At 27.3% G+C, this 22,675-nt stretch overlaps 2 protein-coding genes across 7 annotated transcripts in view; both read right to left on the reverse strand.

Annotated features, from left to right (window-relative positions):
- Nucleotides 1-22,675, reverse strand: part of LOC122507833 — a 701,895-nt gene that overhangs the window by 252,307 nt on the left and 426,913 nt on the right. The window lies entirely within an intron of this gene.
- LOC122507834 (putative uncharacterized protein DDB_G0271606) lies at nt 13,190-14,782 on the reverse strand. Its single transcript, XM_043620766.1, has 2 exons — nt 13,827-14,782; nt 13,190-13,470 (listed from the first exon to the last, which is right to left on the reverse strand). Exons 1-2 carry the CDS (start codon nt 14,403-14,405, stop codon nt 13,405-13,407), a joined length of 645 nt encoding a protein of 214 aa, XP_043476701.1. The 5' UTR covers nt 14,406-14,782; the 3' UTR covers nt 13,190-13,404.

Consider the following 22,675-nt stretch of genomic DNA (forward strand, 5'->3'; position numbering starts at 1 on the left):
CAATTCAATTCTCTGTAACCACGTGACCAGAATTTGAATTCCCTTTAATGCCCTTTAAAGAATTCAATGTTAATTAAAAGGCATAAACTACACAAAAAATGATTCCCTTAAACGGCATTAAAGTAAATTCAGACTCTGGTCACGTGGTTACAAAGAATTGAATTCGATAGAAATTGTCAATTGAAGGGCTACATAAAATAAGGGGACGAACGCGAGGCTTGGAAGAGATACTACCAGTCGGGTAGCAGTGACAAGCCTTGAGCCGCTCGCTGCTACCTGACTGATATTATCCCTTTCAACCATGCGTTCATCCCCTTATTTTATGTAGCCCTTCAATTTAACAATAGAAAAGGAATTCATTAAGATTGCGGACAAAAACGGAATTGGTTTGGAATTTAAGGGCATAAAAGTGCCAATCCACTTTAATTCACCCCTTATTACTGGGTTTTTACTATATATAAATTAATTTTTCGACACGTTGAATATAACAAAAATGTATTTTTAAACATTGTTAAATGTTTAACAAATCGAAGTAAATTAATTAAAATGATAAGTTCAATGCGTACTTAGACAGTAAATATGTTATATTTTGTGATCCAATACCAAGTATTGGATCGACAAGTATTGTATAACAACAATGAAAAAAATTTTGCTTGTAAACACAAGCAAAATTTTTTTCACGTAAGGTCCATTTTCACTGTCCAGGTCACATATATTAATATTAAATATGCTTTATTTAGGTTATAAATGCCTTTAAACACTCACCAAGATTCATTTTTCCAATTTAATAATTACGAGGCATTGTCTACAACAAGAAAATTAATAAAATAGATGTAGATTTCAACTTTTTGTTTTAAATAAGTTAGTTTTTATAATAAAAACATATATAAGAAGAGAGAAAAATTGAATTTTTTATTAATACTAGAAAATTCACTTTGAGGTGAGACGAAATACATGGGAATCAGGGAGGATCATCTTGCACACCCATTGAGGGATCATCTTGCCCCAAATGCCATTATTTTTTAATTTGTTCGTAACTTAACCTACGAGCTCTGTTATTCCATAATACCAATCAGAACACTTAATTGAAGATATACTGAAGCTGTGAGTACAAGAAAAATGGAATTTCAGCTGCTACAACAAAAGTTATCTAAGTACACAGTTAAGCTTTCCTTAGATCAAAAGTATGAAATTTTTATTTTTTACAATAGAATTTTTTTAATGACGCGTGTTGTCATGACAGTTTGACTGATTCATAGGTATGTCATTGACAACGTATTACCGTATTTGCCTAAAAGATTACGCTAATAGGCTCTCCAAAATTTAAAAGGATCATCTTGCCCCAGGGGATCATCTCGTACACCTTTCCCCTATGACCGTTAAGAATATGATAAAGAAAGTTTAAGTCAGAAAATAAAAATCGAAACTCTATTGAAGGAATTTTAAATATGGAACGCAGTTCTCGATAGTCATGCGAAAATCTGTCATAATGAACATTAAGCTGATACGCCATAAATCTAAGAAAACGATTTTGGACCCGCTCTAGCCGGTTTTTGTGACATTCATAATAAGGGGCCCATATTATAGAGGCAAAATCAAGAACTGATCTTACCAAAGTAAAATAAAGCATTTTTAATAACAAGGGATCATAGAAAGTTATGCCCCAAATCTCTCGATGATCTAACAATCCGCCCCAGTACTCTTAAAGCTTTATTTACCGTTATATTTAAATGTTCTAGAAAATTTAATTGAGAGTCATAAGTAACACCTAAGTCGCGAACACTGGAAACAGATAATAAGATTTTAGAATTTAAGTTATAATAAAATTTTATTACTTTACGTCTTTTAGTAAATGTAATTACAGAAAATTTTTTTTCATTCAAGGGCAGATTGTTAATAATAGACCAACGAAAAATTCCCTCTACGTCATCCTGGAGATGCTTAATGCAGTCTTTAATGTCATTAATTAAAATTATAAAAAGAAGGGGACCCAAATGAGAACCCTGAGGAACACCAGATGGAACATAAAAACCTTCAGATAGTCTGCCATTTATTTTAACAAATTGATTACGATTACGTAAGTATGACGCGAACCAAGAAAGTGCTTGATCACCAATACCGTAGGCCTTTAATTTAGCCAATAGTATATGGTGATCAACTTTGTCAAAAGCCTTACCAAAATCAAAATAGACAGAGTCCACCTGATTCCCCCTTTCTAGGCTCCTAGTTAGGTATGCCAATACATAGGTATGCCAATTTACAGCTCTTTAGGTATAAAACTGGGCGCCAGGGTTCCCCCTGGCGCCCAGTACATGCATTTTTTTCGAAATTTTCATTATAATTTAGATTACTATCACAATTAGAAAACCCAACTCTTTAATGACCGACTCTACAAATTATAATTTTAATTAATATGCGAATTAGAAATCCCGACTCTTCAATGGCCGACTCCACAAATTCCGATATCACTATAACGCATGAGCAGTAGTGTTCTATCACTATTACGCATGCGTAGCAGTGTTCTATCACTATAAAGCATGCAAAGAACATTCAGAACTTCAAAATTTAATTTTTTAATTCACACACGATCTAAAAATTATTTTTCTACAATACAAAATTTCCAAAGCCCAAAATGTCCAAAATATGAAATTTCTAAAATAAAAAGTGTTGAATTGTAGTGTAAGTGAAAAGAATTAGATTATTGAGATTTAACAATTCTATTTCTGTGTAAGATATTTTTAAAAAATTATTATTTTCAATGTTTTACAAAAGTTTAAATAACTTCTTAAAACATGAACACTTTTTAATGATCGTAGCCTTACTTGAAAGGTTATTTTCTACAGAATGGGAATTACTTGTAAACACTTACGTGTAATTTTTTCTCAGAAATTGCAAGTCGGCAAAGTTATATACAAAAAATTCAATTTGAAATAATTTTTTTGGACAAAAAACTACCCTACAAAAATATAAAACATGATATGATGTAGATATTTCAAGAAAATTTAGTAAAAAAATATGTTTGAATTTTAAAAATTATTTTTCTGTTAACCCGTTGTCTGTTAACGACCGTTGGGTAGTAAACTTTTTAGCGCAAAATAAATGCAATTTTGTATGTAAATTATAAAATAAATTGTTTTATATCATTATTAACACACTATTGATTGCAATGATCCTAAATTAAGTAATAAATAAATTATTATTTATTATTTTTAAACAATATAACAATTTAAAAACAAGTAAAATTTATGAAAATTTATTTTTAATTTAAGTCACATTTAGTGTATGAGGGTTTTTGGAGTCGGTGAATTCGAATTTGACCTTAATTTTAAAAAATTCAAAATAGCGGACATCATTTTTGAAATTCATTTGGATTTTTATCAATTTCAGTACCTAAGGGTTTTTCAGGACGCTGAATTCGAGTTTGACCATCATTTTTAAAACTTCAAAATGCAGGATCCAAATTGGCGGACATACTTTTTGAAATTCATTTGGATTTTTATTAATTTCAGTATCTAGGGGTTTTTCGGGTAGCTAAATTGAAATTTGTCTTTCAAAATAAAAAATTATGAATTGAAAATGAGGGACGTAATTTTTTTAATTCATCCCGATTTTTATCAATTTCAGTATCTAGGGATATTTTGGGTCGCTGAATTTAAATTTGTTTTTCAAAATAAAAAATTATGAATTCAAAATGAGGGACGTAATTTTTTTAACTCATCCTGATTTTTATCAAATTTTGTACTCTATTCTATATCCTTTACATTAGCTGATAAAACAAATCATGACCCCAGAATGTGCCGCGTGGAGACTGCAAAGGTTTTACATTACACTTTCTGTTCTTTGTTTTTTCTATAATATCTGTTTAAAATTTAAAAAATTTGTCCGACATATTGGATCCACCATTTTGAATTTTTTTTGACGTAATATTTATATTCAGCGACCCCAAAATCCCTTGTATACTAAGTTTCATAAAAATTCATCTAACAGATTTTGCTGAACATTTTGGGCCAATCATATGATTATTATTTTTCCAAACAGCGAAGGGGTTTATAAGATTGTTTCAAATTTTTTAAATTATTTTGGTCTAAGTTTGCCAACCTGCATTTTCTAAGAAAAAAGTTTCGTATATTCGCATAATTCAAGTTATTTGAATTAAATAAATATAGGGGAGACTGGGGCGAAAAGTTAAATTTTGCATAAATGATTTTTTTTGGCAATATAAGCCGCTTAGATGCAAATATTTGTATATCAATATTGTAGGGCAACTTGTCCTCTACAACTTTCAATAAAAAAGTTCCTGATATTTTCGCAAAAAATACATGTTTTCTCCTTTTTTGAAAATTTTGTTTTTTTTAACTTTTCGCCCCATGCTGGGGCGAAAAGTTAAATTCTATTTTTAGCCTACTAAAACTATTTTCTGATAGGTGATAAATAGTAGATAAGTTAAAGTATACGTAAACAAGTAATTTAGTAAATAAAAGATCTTTGTTTATTTAACAAAAGCTTTAGAATAGTTGTAAAGTTAAAAAATTGAAATTTCAAAAAAAAAAAATTTTTTGGTTTATTTCACGTGAACCGGCTTATTTTTTGATAGAGTACTTGCCAAATGTCAAATAAATAATGTTTAAACAAATAAACTCAAAAAAACGAAAAATAAAAAAAAATTTTTAACAACATGTAAAAATACATTGAACTTTTCGCCCCACCCATTATTTAACTTTTCGCCCCAGGGTGCGTTTTTGGCTTTAACAACAAATATAAAAAATCTGACTAAAGATATTTAGAAAATACATGTAGGTATCTCTTCAGGGGACCCAAATAATGAAGTAAAAAAATCGCGGTGAGAAAAAATGCAAAAAATATACTTAAAAGTTGATATATTCTTTTTCGAACAAATTTTCAAAAGTAGGTTGAAAAAAAACTTTTAATATTGACACCACAAAAATAAACAGAATTGCACACAACTCCGGACATTTATTTAGGGTGATAACACCCTTCGATAATTAAAATTGCAATGCTTTAACTATTTTCGTTCGAAAGATAATGAATTTTAACGGTTTTGGCAGTTTAACTTTTCGCCCCAGTCTCCCCTATAGATAAAAAAAATTATTTTAATGAAATAGTTTTTTTAGTGTGCTAATACTTTTACGTATGCAAATAGAAGAACAATAATTTATTTATTATAAATTTAGTATTAGGACTACATAAATAATTATTTGACGCAATTAAAGGGATATTGGTCTAAATTAAAATAATTAATTATGAAAAATAATTGCATATTTGATATAAATAAGGGAAATTCCACGTCAACACGGACTGAGCTCTAAACAAAAATTGCTTTGATGGATTTAAACATTCTAGGGCTTAAAAGATTTCTACATTCATGTAGAAGATGGGATTTAAGATACTGATCTAATATGGCGGAAAAAATTTTCAAATTTGATCCGATTTCCTTAAAACGTGTTACTCGGAAGCTTATGGGGCCACAGATTACAAATATGAAATCACTTTTTAGAAATAAAAATGGGGGATCCAATATGGTGGAAATTTTTTTTAATTTGATCAGATATAATTAAAACGTGTTACTCGGGGGTTTTTAAGGTATCTGATTACGAATCTGAAATCACAATTTAAAAATTGAAAATAGCGGATCCCATATGACTGAAAAAAATGTCCAATTTTGATACATTTCGCTTAAGGGGTTAAACCACTCTAGAGCGTCAAAAAGAGGTTCTAATTTCAACATTTTTTTTAAAGAAAAGTTTAAAAATAATGAAAAAGATGTTTACATATCTCTATCAGGTACACTTTAAAGAGAAAACAATATACTTTATAAGTTTTTTTTTGTTTAAAAACAGTAGATGTACATGTACGTGATGGAAACCCTTTGTAAAAAGAATTCCTTCGCGGCCGGAAAGGTTTTTGGTACAATTTTCATCCTAGAACCGAAAACAAATTTTTTTCTATTTTTACATCTCAAAAGCTAGAGAAAGACGTAGGGGATCTTTTTATGTTGCATATTTTTTTAGTTATAAACAATTTAGTGCCAATTTTTTTCAGTTAAAAACTCAGTTTTTCCATAAAATGTTCACCATTTTGGCAAAAATCGATTTTAAAGAAATCCCCTACGTCTTTCTCTAGCTTTTGAGATGTAAAAATGGAAAAAAATTTGTTTTCTGTTCTAGGATGAAAATTGTATCAAAAACCTTTCCGACCGCGAAGGAATTCTTTTTACAAATGGTTTCCATCACGTACATGTACATCTGCTGTTTTTAAACAAAAAAAAATTTATAAAGTATATTTTTTTCTCTCTAAAGTGTACCTGATAGAGATATGTAAACATATTTTTCATTACTTTTAAACTTTTCTTTAAAAAAATGTTGAAATAAGAACCTCTTTTTGACGCTCTAGAGTGGTTTAACCCCTTAAAGTTTGTAATAATAACAAATTGTTTACATTACAGAACAGTATGAAGCTAGAATTTCTTAAAAGTAACTTCAAATTCGTAATCAGATACGCTAAAAACTCCCGAGTAACACTGTTTAATTAAATCTGATAAAATATAAAAATTTGTCCACCATATTGGATTCATCATTTTTAATTTCTAAAAAGTGATTTCATATTTGTAATCTGTGGCCCCATAAGCTTCCGAGTAACACGTTTTAAGGGAATCGGATCAAATTTGAAAATTTTTTCCGCCATATTGGATCCGCCATTTTGAATTTCTAAAAAGTGACTTTAGATTCGTAATCAGCGACCCTAAAGACCACCGAGTAACAAGTTTTAATCAATTCTGATAAAATTTGAATTTTGTCTGCCATATTGGATCCGTCATTTTGAATTTAAAAAAAAAACTTTAGATTTATATTCGGGGACCCTAAAAACTGTTAAAGAATGAGTTACAAAATAATTTACCCCGTTTTTTGCTTTTAATTCATAAAAGTATTTTGAGATTTTTGGACCTTTTGACTTTTGACAGCTCTATTGGCATCGGAAATAAAAATTTGCAAAAAATGCCCATCGTCACCTTAAAGTACATGAATGTAGAAATCTTTTAAACCCTAAAACGTTTAAATTCATCAAAGCAATTTTTGTTCATTTGTTCAATTCATTTGACTTAAATAATTCGAATTTGCTACAAATAACTATTTATTTGATACTACAAATTAAAACTTTTATATCAAGTAAATATTTTCTTAAATCAAATAAATAAAAACAAATAAGTTGAAATAGAACCGAACGAGAGTTTATAGAAAATAATTATTTGAAAATGTTTAATTTTGCCATAAAAAAATTAACATTATTTAAACAATAGAAAATTTAGTTATTTTTCTCCCATATAAAAAATCTATTTTTATTTTAAGAAAATCAAAATATTTCACTTGTCTGTTAACGAAGAAAATGTATTTTAATACTTGTTTTTGATAAAAAAGATTTTTTCAAATGGGCAAAAAAAACATTTAAACATTGGAACTAATAAAAATTTTTAAATTTAAGAATTATAAAAATTAAATTAATGTTTGTTTTACATTGTCTATTAATTATTTAAAAAATATCAGGCAGAGAAATATTCACTTTTGGCCTCTAAAAACCAATGTGATTATTTTTTACTTGTAAAGCTTGCATATAATTTTTAAACATATTGCAGTAAGTTCGTACATAAAAACTAAACATTTTTCTCTTTGGAACCCCATCTTTATACTTAAGGCCATGTGGAAACAGCCAACTTCAATGAATACGTGTAATAATTCCCACTGGATTTCTCAAAGAATACAAAATAATTTTCGAAGATATTTTAGAAGATGTTAGCTAACATGTAGATGCATTGATCCCTGACTAGTTTTGGGCAAAAATTTACTCCTAAATATTATTTTATTGAAATAAAATGTTTGACATTTGTCGTGAGGTAAAATGACAATCGCCATGATTTTTGACATTAAAATTGACAATTTATTTATGAATAAATTATAGATTAATTATTTTTGCATTATTTGTAGATGACAATTAGTATATTCTTGAAGTAAAATGAAAATTCTTTTAGTAATTCGATAAAACCACATTGAAAACAAGAATAATGAATGAAAAATAATTCTATTTGTCAAATTTGCTGTACGAATTCTGGACGTTTTCTGAAAGGAATTACGCACGTAATTTTTGCTGAAAATATTTCCTATTAAATTTGCCTACTTTTCTAAACGTATTTTGTACAATATTCGTGCGAATTATTGACGAAATTTTTTAAAAATTGCGCTGGACATTCAATACAAACTCTTTACGTGATACTTGTCTAAAAAATTTCAACCACATTTTCAAACGAATGTTATACAATATTCGTGCTAATTACTGAAGAAATTTTTTATTAAATTTTTCGAAAATTGTTGTAGAAATTGGATAGAAATTTCAACAAATATATGAAAGTAATACCATTCAGAAAAAGTCCGGAGTTCGTATAGAAAATTGAACCCGAATTTCACAAATGTTTACCGTATAAATTACAGGCAGAATTCCATGCAAATTTACATGTGGAATATATTTTTTATCAATTCTGTATTTGTTTTTACTAAGAAATTTGTACGAATTACTATTTTATGTCAAAAAGAAATTGCGAGAAAAATGATTTTGTGTTATTACCAGAGACAAATATATTATTTTATAGAAAATGATTCTTTATAAATGTTTGACGTAAAAGTAAAACTGAAACAGTAAATTTTGTGCAAAAACATTTTATTTATTGATTCTTTATTAAATCTATAATAATTATACAATAAAATTGTCGTGAAGAAATACTTATTCATAAATATTTATCATAGAAAGCTTTCTGAACATAAGATTAGATATAAAATAGGATATTTAATAAAAATGTACACTAAGAAAAATATGGTACTAAAATTCTGAAAGCAATATCGCTTTATTATTTTTATTTATATTTACAATATGATTATAAATAAATGTAAAAGAATTAAAGAATATTTCGATGATAATAATAATTTGAAGTCTTGCTTCCCATTTTTGACTGTTGAATAAATTTTTCTTATTATTATTTTGTATCTCATAAAATAAAAGAAGCATTGATAGTAAGCATGATACTTTTTAACTTTGTATCGTATAAAAGTAAAAAAAGTAAAGTAAAAGTAAAAAACATTTTTTTGTTTGATTATTTATTATTTCTATCATCATTACGCATTAACTTTTGTACTCAGAGTTACAATATTATTGTTAAAAAAAATTGAAGTGAAATACAGACGGTTTTTAAAAGTATAAATAAAACTAATTTTTTAAATTTTTTTATCGTACATGTATAACAATAAATTGCAACATATAATGAAGAAATTATTTTATAATGAATCAATATATTAAGTTAATCAGCAATAGCGTTCATATATTTATATATATATTTATTTATATTATTTTTTAAAACAGAAACTTTTTAAATAAAATCCTTTTTTACATGATTTTTATTAATTTACATACCTTTACAGCAACAATTTATATCAAATGACAAGACTGCAAAAATTTGCCTAAAAATGGCAAAAATTACTGGACCAGTATTAATATTCAAAATGCCCCTTATAAAGCTGTGTCGATTGTCAGATAATTTAATTTTTCAAGATTGGTCCAAATCTTGGCACAGTAATATCGCGTTTACGGCAAAGTTGTTAAATCTGTAATGCCGGAATATAATTTTCAGTAGTGGCAAGAATTTTATATCGTTATTGGCACATAATAATTGCTGCCAATAAAATTTGTATCTTTGATAATAAATTACTATTGCCAGAAATGTAACGTAGCATGGACCAATAATGGTAGATTATCGGACAGTAGTGCAATTTAAAAGAATAATTTCGCTTTTACAACTTCACGTCTTCAGCGTAGCAGAGTGACCAAAGTATTTGGCTTTGGTGCGTGAGGTTGAGGTATCGATTCCCACGTGTGGTAAGAATTCTTCAAATATTTATAATATTGCATTTAATTTAAGGAAGTAAGCCATATAAATATTATAAATGAATTAGTTAATTAATTAAAAAATATAATTATTGTTATTATTTTCTGCAAATTATCAATACTGGCAAATGGTGTCATTTATATTACCGGATTTTATTCATGGTATATTCAAACGACTTCGAGCGGATAAAATATCTTTTTTGGACGACCTAGGGATATCCATGCAATAAAATATCATGGATATCCAAATTCCCGGAAGACAACAAATATTTTAAGAAATTTGATAGAATTCTTTTTCATTTTTTATAATGTGCTGGTTCGTGGTCCGAAATACAAGAAAAGAAAATGGACACATTCTTCTGAAATAAATCGTGTACAGTATTCTAAGTAAGTATGCTACAATCAAATTTGATTTCTTCTTTCTTCTTTGCTGTTTGAAAAATTAAATCTTGGAGTTTATATTAAGGAAAAAAATTCAAACCTAGGTTATTAAAACTTAGGTATATGTAACTTAACCTACTAATTTAATAAAGATTAACATTAATAATTTTTTAATGATCTATTATAATAAAAAAATTAATTTACTACTTTTGAACAAAAGGGTTTCTTTTAAACCCATGTAAGATTGAAGTAAATAAATAATTAGTACCAAGGATTATTCTACTGAAAATAATGTATTTTAATATTATTTTTTAAAAGTTCTTTTGTGATGTATTATGTAAATCTGCAACAAATTCTAAGAGTAAGTACATGAGATTAATTATGTTACAGATTAAGTGTATTGGTATTCAGCTTGAGATACTAAATTAAAATTTTTACAAAGAGAAATATAATCGGAACCGGAAAGTGGATTGATATATTTGAGTTTTACGGCAAGTCAAGTACTTGAAGAATCTTTTTTGAATTTTTTCCAAGACGTTTTACTAATTTTTGTACAATTTTAGACAAGAATTATTTTTATCATAAATTCTACAAATGTATTTGGCGAAGATACATAATAAAATACAAATCAAAATTCGGTTACGCACAATAATTTCTATAAATATTTTCAGCAAACAATACATATTTTGATATTAGCAATTTTTTTTAGTTAATCATTTCAAATAAAGAAAATCAAAATATTTTGCAAAATTTTTACAGTGCATAATCAATCTAGCATTGGCTCTACTCAAAAAGTTTGCAATTTAAAAGTCTGCAATGAGAATAAAGTCCTATTTTCAAAAGCATCTTTATTTTGTAGCTAAAAGAATATACAACAATGCTATACTAAGTCAATTATTTTTCATGACAGAAAAGCAGCACAGACTATTGCATAATTTTTGCAAACATCTTTATTCAGCACTGAAATTTGAATTTTTTGATTAAATCAATCAATTACATTATTACTGAATCAACAATTCCTAGCATAATAACTACAGAGAAAGAAAGTCTTTCTAAATACACATTCGAGCGTATACTGTACTTTGATCGAATCATTTCAGAATCGATTAGCAAAGCAAAGTACAGATCAGCAAAGCAAAGCAAAGCAAAGCAAAGTATAGCAGTCAAGATTCGTTTTGAAAACAGGGTTTGCTTTTTTTGCAAGGCACCTTGAATTATTTATGTCGTTTTTGGCATAATTTTTAATAAAGTAGATAAAAAAGAAAATGTTTTTCACATTTTTTGCAATTATTATTATTAAGCATTAAAAAGCATCATTAATACAAACAAGTTATTTTCTAGCAAAATAAATAAATATCAGAATTACTTTATTTATATTGCTTGTTATAAATTAATATAAATTAATTTGTAACATGTATAATAAAATAAAATAATAAGTTAAAATTAAAAAACTAGAAGATTTTTAATCAGAGAAATATAATATATGTAGTTAAACCGATTGAATAATTTTAAAAAATATATTATTTTATTCAAATAAATTTTTGCTTGTATAGAACGAAATATTAGGTTTAAGAAAACAAAAATATTGTTGAGTGCAATAAAGTGTTTGGTTCATGCAAATAAAAACATTTAATTAATAAATTTGGTTGAAATATGTCAACATTCAACAAAATGTATAGCACTGCATTTATTTGGTTGATTCAACCAAAATTTGGTTGTTTTAAATAAACTTTCTTCTAAGTGTGTTGTTAAAAGAACATATTCTACTTACTGTAGTTTGGCTGCCAACAAAATAGGACAAAAGTTAAATATTCATTTATTTTTACAAACAATAACATTTTCAATACAAAAAATAAATTTAACGAATAATATAAGATAATTAAATTATGTAATCAATATTTATTAAAAGAAATTAAAAATTTAAATTCAACAATTGATCAGTTTTGAGTCCATGGCAAATTGCTGAACAATGGATAAGGTCGACTATTCTAAAAAACAGATTTAAGATGTTATTACTAATAATAATGATGTACGAGTTTTATGTATATGTGTAACTTTATATGTAAATGTATTTTATGTGTATGAGTCTTGTATACACGTGTTACTTTATATGTGTAATTGATTTGTGTGTATGTATAAATATAAGTGTAATTGAATTTCGTGTAAATTTGTTAGTTGATATGTGAATGTGTATTCTGCGTATGTGTAAGTACATGTATGTATAAGTTTTGTGTGCATGTGTTTTAAGTAAGTTAGTCAGCTAGTCAATCAGTCAGTCAGTCAGTCAGTCAGTCAGTTAGTGAGCTAGTCAGTTAGTTAGTCAGTTATTCAGTAAGTCAGTAAGTCAGTAAGTCAGTAAGTCAGTTAGTCAATTAGTCAATTAGTCAATTAGTCAGTTAGTCAATTAGTCAGCTAATCAGTTGGTCAGTCAGTCATTCATTCAGTTAGTCAGTTAGTCAGTTAGTCAATTAGTCAATTAGTCAATTAGTCAATTAGTCAATTAGTCAATTAGTCAGTTAGTCAATTAGTCAGCTAATCAGTTGGTCAGTCAGTCATTCATTCAGTTAGTCAGTTAGTCAATTAGTCAATTAGTCAGTTAGTCAATTAGTCAGCTAATCAGTTGGTCAGTCAGTCAGTCAGTCAGTCAGTCATTCATTCATTCAGTTAGTCAGTTACTCATCTAGTCAGTCTTTTAGTTAGTTAGTCAGCTAGTCAATCAGTTAGTCAGTTACTCATCTAGTCAGTCATTTAGTTATTTAGTCAGTCAGTCAGTCAGTCAGTCAGTCAGTCAGTCAGTCAGTCAGTCAGTATGTTAGATGATATATGAATGTATATTCTGCGTGTGTGTGTAAGTACATGTATGTATGAGTTTTGTGTGCATGTGCTTTGGATATATATGTGTTAATTTATAGGTGAATGCTTATTGTCTAAAGAAGTGAAATAAAAGCTTACAAATAAATTGATAGGAGATGGTATTTGTGGAACAAAACTCTGGACGTGTGGTTGGGTGATGAGATAGGGTTGTTGAGGAAGTTGCTGTTGATATATGGCTGGAAATGTAGATGGAGCTAATGTAACGGGTTAATATTGTTGGCTGAAGGAAGTTCCTTGGATCTGCTGTCCCTGATGATATTTTCGCTTTTTGTGCTGAAATTTTCAAATCTTTTTATACACACATTTAAACCTATAAACGAAATATACATTTTTTTGAAATTTGAATTTTACATGAGAAAAAAATTTGTTTAAATTATTAAGAGGAAGAGATTGAAATTAAGTTATCCAATGTCTTGGAAATATACGTGAATGTCCTAAGAATATCTCAGAAATAGTCTAATTTCTGGATACGACTAGAATGTCTGTTGGATATCCGAAAATATCCTTTTATGTTAGAGTTTATATTTAGGATATCCTGCGTACATCCTAGGATAACCAGAAATTTGGATAGCCTAATTTCAATTTCTCTAATTCCATTTACAATAAATATAAATCGCATAGTATCTTACTTGATTCGGTTTTTGAAGCTGCTTTTCTTTTTTATTCTGACATAGTAGTTCTGGGTCAATTTCGTTTTCCTGATTTTCGTAATTTTCTTTTTTTGTTTTTTGTTGTTGAGGTGGTTGTAATTGTTTTTGTAATGTTGAAAGTTTGTTTGTGTACTCTTGCAAGAATTTGGAGTGCTGTTCCACGAGTTCTTGCAAGTGTGTGTTTTGTAAGTTTAATTCGTGTAATTCCTTGTAATTTGGGTGTGATTGTAAATTGTCTTGTTCTTGTTGATCTACTTCTTTTTCTCTTTCTTGTAATTGTTGTTGTAGTTTTTCGATTTCCTGCTGCTGCTTATGAATTGATTGTTGTTTTTGTTTAATTTCTTGTTCTTGATCCTGAAGTTGTCGTTGTTTATGTTTAATTTGTTGATTTTGTTCCTGAAGGTTTCTTATATTACCATTTAATACACATTCTTTTTCGCCTATTTTCATCTCTCTTTGATTCAAATCCGATTCGCGATCATCCATTTCTCTTTGTCTCTCGACTAAAATCTGCTGTCTCTCTTTAAAATCTCTTTCTTTTTGTTCCAAAAGTTGCATTTTTTGTTTTAGATCCTGTTGTTGCTGTTGAAAATCTTGATGTTGTTGTTGTTGAAGTTGTTGGAGTTGTAGTTGTAATTGTTGTTGTTGATTTATTTGTTCCTCTTGTGATTGTTGACCAAATAGTTGTTGCGCAGTTTGTTGAGTATTTAATTGTTGCTCTGTTTTTTATCTTCCAATTTTTCAGAGTTGTTAAAATCCTGAAAGTGTTGAATAGTGCCATCTGCTGCTTTTGACAACTGAAAAATTAATACAAAATTAATTAAATATTGTCAACTAAAAATCACAGTAAATCGTAAGGTACTCAGTTAGTCAGTCAGTTAGTCAGTTAGTCAGTTAGTCAGTTAGTCAGTTAGTCAGTTAGTCAGTTAGTCAGTTAGTCAGTTAGTTAGTCAGTTATTCAGTTAGTCAGTAAGTCAGTTAGTCAAATAGTCAGACAGTTAGTTAGTGAGCTAGTCAGTTAGTCAGTTAATTAGTTAGTGAGATAGTCAGTCAGTTAGTTAGTCAGTTAGTCATTTAGTCATTTAGTCATCTAGTCAGTCAGTTAGTCAGTTAGTTAGTCAGTTAGTGAGCTAGTCAGTTAGTTTGTCAGTTATTCAGTTAGTCAGTAAGTCAGTAAGTCAGTTAATCAATTAGTCAGTCAGTTAGTGAGATAGTCAGTTAGTCAGTTAGTTATTTAGTTAGTCAGTTAGTTAGTGAGCTAGTCAGTTAGTTAGTCAGTTAGTTAGTCAGTTAGTTAGTTAGTAAGCTAGTCAGTCAGTTAGTCAGTTAGTCAGATTGTCAGTAAGTCAGTTAGTCAATTAGTCAGTTATTCAGGTAATCAATTATTCAGTCAGTCAGTTACTCATCTACTCAGTCAAGTTAATCAGTTAGTTAGTGAGCTAGTCAGTTAGTCTGTCAGTCTGTCAGTTAGTTAGTCAGTTAGGTATTTTTGGCGTATTTTGGCGTATTTTGGAAAATCGTTGTCTTCGTTTTAATTAAATGTAAAATTTTAGTCATTGTAAAGAATGGATTATTTTTATCTATATTGTTGTTTTAAAATTCATCCTAATATCAATTTTTTACCTTTATTTTCATCGGATCTATTTTTTTCTTATCCACAGCTTCTGAAGGCATTTTTGAAATTCGGATGATTGGATTAACCTAAATAGATGAAGCAATGTTGTGGAAACAATTTTTGAAAAATTGATTTTGTTCTTGTGACGCATATTTTTTTTAATTATTTAGTGCATAAATTATGTAGTTTAACTACATTTGATTTTAAAAATTAGCAATATACATGAAAATAAAGGATATTTTTGTTTAAAGTATTTGACAGTTAAAATAATTTGTTTGTTCTAATTTTACCACTTTCTCTGAATTCTTGTTTCCTGTCCCGATTACTCTTTTTCCTTGTGAATCTATCACTGTAATTATTCTTCCTCTACTGCTTTTTTTTCAACTGGTTTCATTTTTTAATAATAAATCTGCATAATATGGACGTCAATGACAGATAATTATTTTAGAAACAATATGAAGGCAAAAGAATATTATCGTTTATATATTTTTTGTTTTGTTCTCTGACTTATACCTTTTATGGTAAATATAACTAAATGACAATCAAATATATATTCAGATTGTTAAAAAAAAACTATGTCGAAAGAGAAAGAAATTTTAGAATTAAAACGAAACATAGAGAAAGAATTTAATAAGGGGAAGCAATTTGAAAAAGACATAAATGCCTTAAAAGGTAAAAGATAATTAATTATTTATTTTATATTGTTGTGTCCGTAAATTAATATTCTTACCAGTTGTCATGTCATTAACATAAATTTTAAAAATTTTTTCTATCGACGATTCTTAATAATAAATTTTTTTTAAGCATTTCTTCTATTTTTTATTGTCTTATATATATATTTCAATAAAGCCTCTTTAAATTTAAACTTTTACCATTTGAAATTACTTAATTTAAGAATAAAATGTTAATTAAATTTATTTTATTGTTTTATTTTATATTTTGATTCAAAAGAGTCAATACCCATATAATTAATAACAAAAAATCATTTTATAATTTTTATTCCAGTTCTTATGCAGAAGTTCTTAATATGCTGAAATATTAAATACTGCAAAATTTTATTTTTTATGATTACATACATTAAGTACTATTTTTATAGATGGAAGACAGAGAAGGAATTTGCAGAAAGAAAATAAAACAGGAGCGATTCATTTTAATTTTTATGTAAATAATAAAGAGTCATTGGAAGATATAAATAAAAGTTGATAATATTTTTCAAACTATTGAGTTTTTTATATTTCAAATTTAATTAATTAAGTCAATTAATTAATTCCAAGTCAGATTTTAGTTAACCTTTTAAATTCAGTCTAGCACATTTTTTCGAATGTTAGATTATATTATATTTGTCTTTCTTCTTTAATTTTTATGTTTTTCTTCTCTTTTCGATTATTCGAGCATAATCGATTGAAATTGGTTTCTATTCATTTTGTTTCTTGGTTGCACTAAAAAATTTTACTTAAAAAATTAATAATGTCATCAGTCGAAAAAGAAATCGCTGAATTAAAAAAGTCGATAGAGGAGGAAAAGAAGAGAAACGAAAGTTTAGAAGAAGAACTAAAATCATTGAAGGGCGAAAGTGAGTTAAATATTAATTTCTGAATTTTTATACATTTACCATTAGTTGTCATAACCTTTTTTGACCAAACGAAATTTCTGACTGCTTTTATTTCATAGTGATATAATTTTTATGCATATATGTTTAATAATTTTTTTAATTTGTATTTAATTTCTCTTTTATAAAACTGCTTTTTACAAATCATTAAAACTATTATTCTCGTAGGTTTGAGGATGGACACAGATGATGAGTCATTCAAGGCTAATGCTTTAAATGGAAAAAGGAAAATTTATTATAACAGAAGTTATAAGAAAAGGTGGAATAATTGGAATAAGGGAGGAAGAAAAGGTGGTGGAGGAGGAGGAGGATTTAATTTTTATGTTAATTTAAATTAAAAAAAATTAAAAATTATTATCAGAGTTTGAAAATTCATCGCCATATCTTATTAAATATATATCATGGTGTAAAATATTGAATTTAAATATAATTGGTTTTGTTTCTCTGAATAATTTTGTTTAGTAATAAATCATTGCTTTTATTTACAAGTAACTTAAAATAATTTTTTTTAAATCTAAAGCAACGAATTCAATATCGACGCTACAACTTTCCTTTAAAAATTTACATTTCAAAAAAAGTTTATTTTTAATTTATATTTCTTGCGTTATTTATTCTACTTAAAAACAGTTTGACACTCCTTATTAATAAAAGATTTTAACCAAATTTTGAGAACAATGTATATAAAAAACTGAAATCTATTTACGCATAATTACAAATTAATTATATTAAATTAAAAATTATTTTAAGAATATATTTCAGAAACATTTATTTAAATTTTTAAAGAACTTTATGAAGTATACTGCATTGAAAATGTTTACGTCTTTTCGTGATTGTTTATTTGACGTTTTAAGGCGAAATTTCATGGGGCGAAAAATTCGTAGCGACAAGCATAAATAGCGAATAAGCGACGGTCGCTATTGGTCGCTATGAAGCTGGTTTTATTGAGCTTCATAGCGACAACATTTTGCAAATGTTTTTTCGCAGTTTTCCTGTAGTGGTTAAGTCACAGTTAAAATTTACATTTTTATTGTAAAAAAATTAATAAAATGGAAAGTAGCGAAGTAAGTATGAAATTAATTTAATTTAAATTTAATTCAATTAATTTATTAAAATTAAACAAATTTTATATTATTTTTATATTAATTCTTTATTATAGATTTTCAAAAAATTTATTAAATACTATGATTCTTGTTTTTAGTTAGTAAGATATTTATCGTAAATTGTATATTAATTTAAAAAAATCATTTTAGGAAAATCCGGAATATATCTGTGTCGTGTGTAAGGAGGGCGTCAAATTTTTAGATGTGTGTAATCATCCGTGCACTTTTCAATGCACAAATATTTATGTGGATAATGATAATTATTTTCATAATATAAGTCCTCGTAAGTATACATATATTTTTTATTAGAATTTATTAATTTAATTTCCACGGTTGATTTAAACAAAAGGTATGATTATACGATAAAAAAAATTTCATAGTCTTATCACGGGCTCTAAAAAGCGCGCGAAATCATTAGAATTTTAAATATTTAAAACTTAGCGCTGGAAAGCATTTTTGTTTTAAATACATAAAAATAGAAAATCACAATAAATGTTTAGAAAAATCTAATTGTGTAATAATAAATTGTACTACAAGAATAACAGATTCATAAATATACAAAAAATTACTAAAATTAATTTTAAAAATATAATTGTAAATAAATAACATTATTATTAAAAAAAATGATGAATCTAATAAATGATTGATTAATGATTAAATGTTTAATTAATTACTTAATTGATTAAAATTGATAAAAAATAAATTTTATGTTAATAAATTGTTTTTGAGTATATTTTATATATTTTTTTAGCTGCAGACAATACAAATGAAAATGGAAGTAATGTTGTCAGTGGTCTTCTTGATGATGGTTCTGGTGGTTTGCCTATCAACGGGGATGGGTCTGGCAATGGAGTTGTGTCTGCCGATGAAGATGTGTCTGCCGATGGTGATGTGTCTGCCGATGGAGATGTGTCTGTCGAAAGGAGTGTGGCTGCCGATGAGAGTGTACGCCGGAATATTCTGCGGAGTCCAGAAGAGATACTCATTGCGGAGGTTTATGCTCGTGAACCTTTATGGAATTGCACACTTCCAGTAACTCTTCGCAAAAAAATTACCAAGGAGAAGTTGTGGGTAGAAGTATCACAGGCTCTTAATGGTAATTATGAAGTTTAAGAGGCGCATGATGAATATCCCATAAAAATTATTAGTTACATTATTTATTATAAAGAATTTTTACATAGAATATAATAATTTTTATTTTAGATTATTGCAAATTTTCAATTCCCAAGCAGTTTCATTAATATATATATATATATATATATATATATATAATTGTTTAAAGTAACTATTTTATCTAAGAATTTTTGTGGGATATTCATAGCGCTTGTGATTAATTTTACCTACTAATTTTCAATACAAAAATATATTTTTTTTATTTTACAGGACATTATACGGCAGAGGAAGCCAAAAAGAAGTGGAAAAACCTGCATGACACTTTTAAAAGGTGTTTAAGTGGAGAGAAAAAAAGCAAGAGTGGCTCTGCAGCGAAAGCACCTTGCAAATGGCAGTGTTTCCAGCAAATGAAATTCTGTTCCAGCGTTGATTTGGGATATACTGCGTAAGATAAATAAAGACAAATAAGGGAGCATTTACACCTTCGGTAAAAATTTCCAGAAAGGAAAATTTTTTATTGGAGTAAGAGAGACAGATTGTATATCTGTCTCTCTTACTCCAATGTAAATGCTCCCTAGGGAGCTACACGTGTAGCTACACGGAAAAAATAAATTTAGCAGATTTTACAAAACTGTTACGGAGTAGCGGATACAGATTTTTACGAAACTGAGTTTTATAAAATGTAAGGAATGTTTCAAGATAAAGTACAGAACTTCGTAGTTTATACTGAATATTTTTGAAGTTTATCCGGAAATATTCCTTACATTTTACAAAACTCAGTTTCGTAAAAAGCTGTATCCGCGACTCCGTAACAGTTTCGTAAAATCTGCTAAATTTATTTTTTCCGTGTTAAGAAAATTTACTTTGTTTTTAAGTTACTTTTGCTTACACCTCTTTTATTTTTAGGAAAAGTGTAAGCAATACAGATGGAGATGAAAATTCTGATACAGAAGTTACTAATACTTCAGATGCGGATTTGAGAACTGCTGGTATGTACTCCATTTTTATACTTTAGCAGGGCACGGATTGTACGACTTTTTCGACTTTTTTCGACTTTTCTAAGGAAATGTAACTTTTTTCGACTTTTTGTGAAAAAATGCGACTAATCGACTTTTTCGAGATTTTTTTAGTAAAATGCCACTGAAATTAAATTTTTTTTTAATTTCTGAAGATAATTAAAATTTTGACGATAAATTTTTAAAAAATTAAGAATAATTGAATTTTTATGATGAATTTTATTATTTATAAAGATAATTGAAATTTTGACAAGAATTTTATTAAAATTTTTGCAAATAATTGAATTTCAGAGACGAATTTTATTATTTCTAAAGATAATTGAAATTTTGACGAGAATTTTATTAAAATTTTTGAAAATAATTGAATTTTGAAGAAGAATTTTATTATTCCTAAAAATAATTGAAATTTTGACGAGAATTTTCAAAATTTTCTGAAAATAATTGAATTTTGGAGAAGGATTTTTATTACTATTGAAAATAATTGAATTTTGGCGAAGGATTTTATAATTTCTAAAGATAATTGAATTTTGAAGAAGAATTTTATTATTTCTAAAGATAATTGAAATTTTGGCGAGAATTTTTTTAATTGTTTGAAAATAATTGAATTTTGGAGGAAAATTTTATTAAATTTTTTACAAATTTTATTCCCCATTGTTTGATATTAATGCATCCGTTGTTGAGAAATGTCATTTATTTTTTACAATTTTGAAAATTTCGTGTTTTCTTTTTGTCGTTTTTTCTAAGATTTCATGCCACTTTTTGTGACTATTGCTGTAAATTTATGCGACTAAAGCGACTATTTTTGAATCTTAAAGATGATCCGAGCCCTGCTTTACTTACTAATTTACTAACTAACTTATTAACTAATTTACTAACTTATAAACTAACTAACTAACTTACTATCTAAGTAAGTAACTAACTAATTTACTAACTTAGTTATTAACTTATAAACTAACTAACTTACAAAGTAAGTAACTATTATCTAACTAACTAACTCACTAACGTAGTTACTAACTAACTAATTACTTAACTAACTTACTAACCAGCATATCTACTAACTAACCAACTGACTAACTAACTAATTTTGACCTAAACGAACAATTTATTAGTAAAAATTAAAATTTTGAAAAATTAATTATACTAATATGTTTAGTTGTAATAAGTGGATAAAAATGTTATAATTAGTATTAAAAAAATGAAAACTAATTTTTCTTTTTCAGTTGTTGGACAAAAGTATTAAGTGCAATTTGTGGAGAACAGCAATTTTCGTTCTCTTGATTTTTGCTCTCGGTGCGCTCGCTCGAGCAGCAATCTTTAAAGTCGCGAGATATTGCTCTTGTTCTCCACTCGTTGCACAATATTTAATTATAAATATTAATATTTTAAAGTTTTTATAATACATTTTTTAAAGGTCCGAGTAGTAAGAAATCAAGGCATGAATTGACTGATAGTGCTATAGATAAAATAGTAGAAGCATTGTCCACTCCTATTCCAACACCTGAATTTCCTCCTATGCTACCACCTCCTACTCCACCACCTCCTGTAGACTCATGTGTATCAAGGAAGAAAGATGAAATTGATGGTTTTTGTTGCATTGTTGAAGAGAAACTTCGAAATATGCCAAAAGAATTGGCTGATCAAAAAATGTTTAAAATTTACAGCCTTTTGTACAACGCCACTAACTTATAAGCAGTTCATTTTTGAAAAGTTTTTCTTACATTTTTTTCCTTAAGTTTTTCTTAATAGAAAAATAAGTTTTTATTATGACACTAATAAATGGTTTTATCTAGTTAACTGATTTCTTATTCTTAATTAATATTATTAATTCATTACTACTTTTCACTGTTATTACTTTCTCGCATTTTAGTTTCATTGCAGCCTATATTGCCATAAACCATAACTGTAATTTGTAATTTAACAAAAATATAAAAATGATACTAAAATAAACTGCATTTAACTGAAAATGATTTTATTTTTCTGTATATAGTAACATACATGTAAATATTTAAAAAATTATGTTTTGAAAGAATTTTATTAAATACGAAAATTGGAAAATTTTCAATCGAAACGAAAGGGAAAAACTTTACGGTTAAAAATTAACATCAATTTCATAACAAACAAATTAACAAATAAATATTAGAAAATTGTATCCTTAAATTATATTTTCAATACGAAAATTGAAAAATTTTAAAACGAAAATAAGGGAAAAAGTTTTACAGGAAATCATACTGCCATCCTAAGGAACCTTCATTACTGAAGTAATCGCAAAAATTTTCACGCATTCGAAATGCTTCACGAGTAACTGAATTGTTTCCAGTGCGATGAATATCGCGAAATGCTGATTGGTCTCCAACTATGTCTCTCCAAGATCCAGG

The sequence above is a fragment of the Leptopilina heterotoma genome, unplaced genomic scaffold (genome assembly GCF_015476425.1).
Source record: "Leptopilina heterotoma isolate Lh14 unplaced genomic scaffold, ASM1547642v1 Lhet_510, whole genome shotgun sequence".
Taxonomy (NCBI): domain Eukaryota; kingdom Metazoa; phylum Arthropoda; class Insecta; order Hymenoptera; family Figitidae; genus Leptopilina; species Leptopilina heterotoma.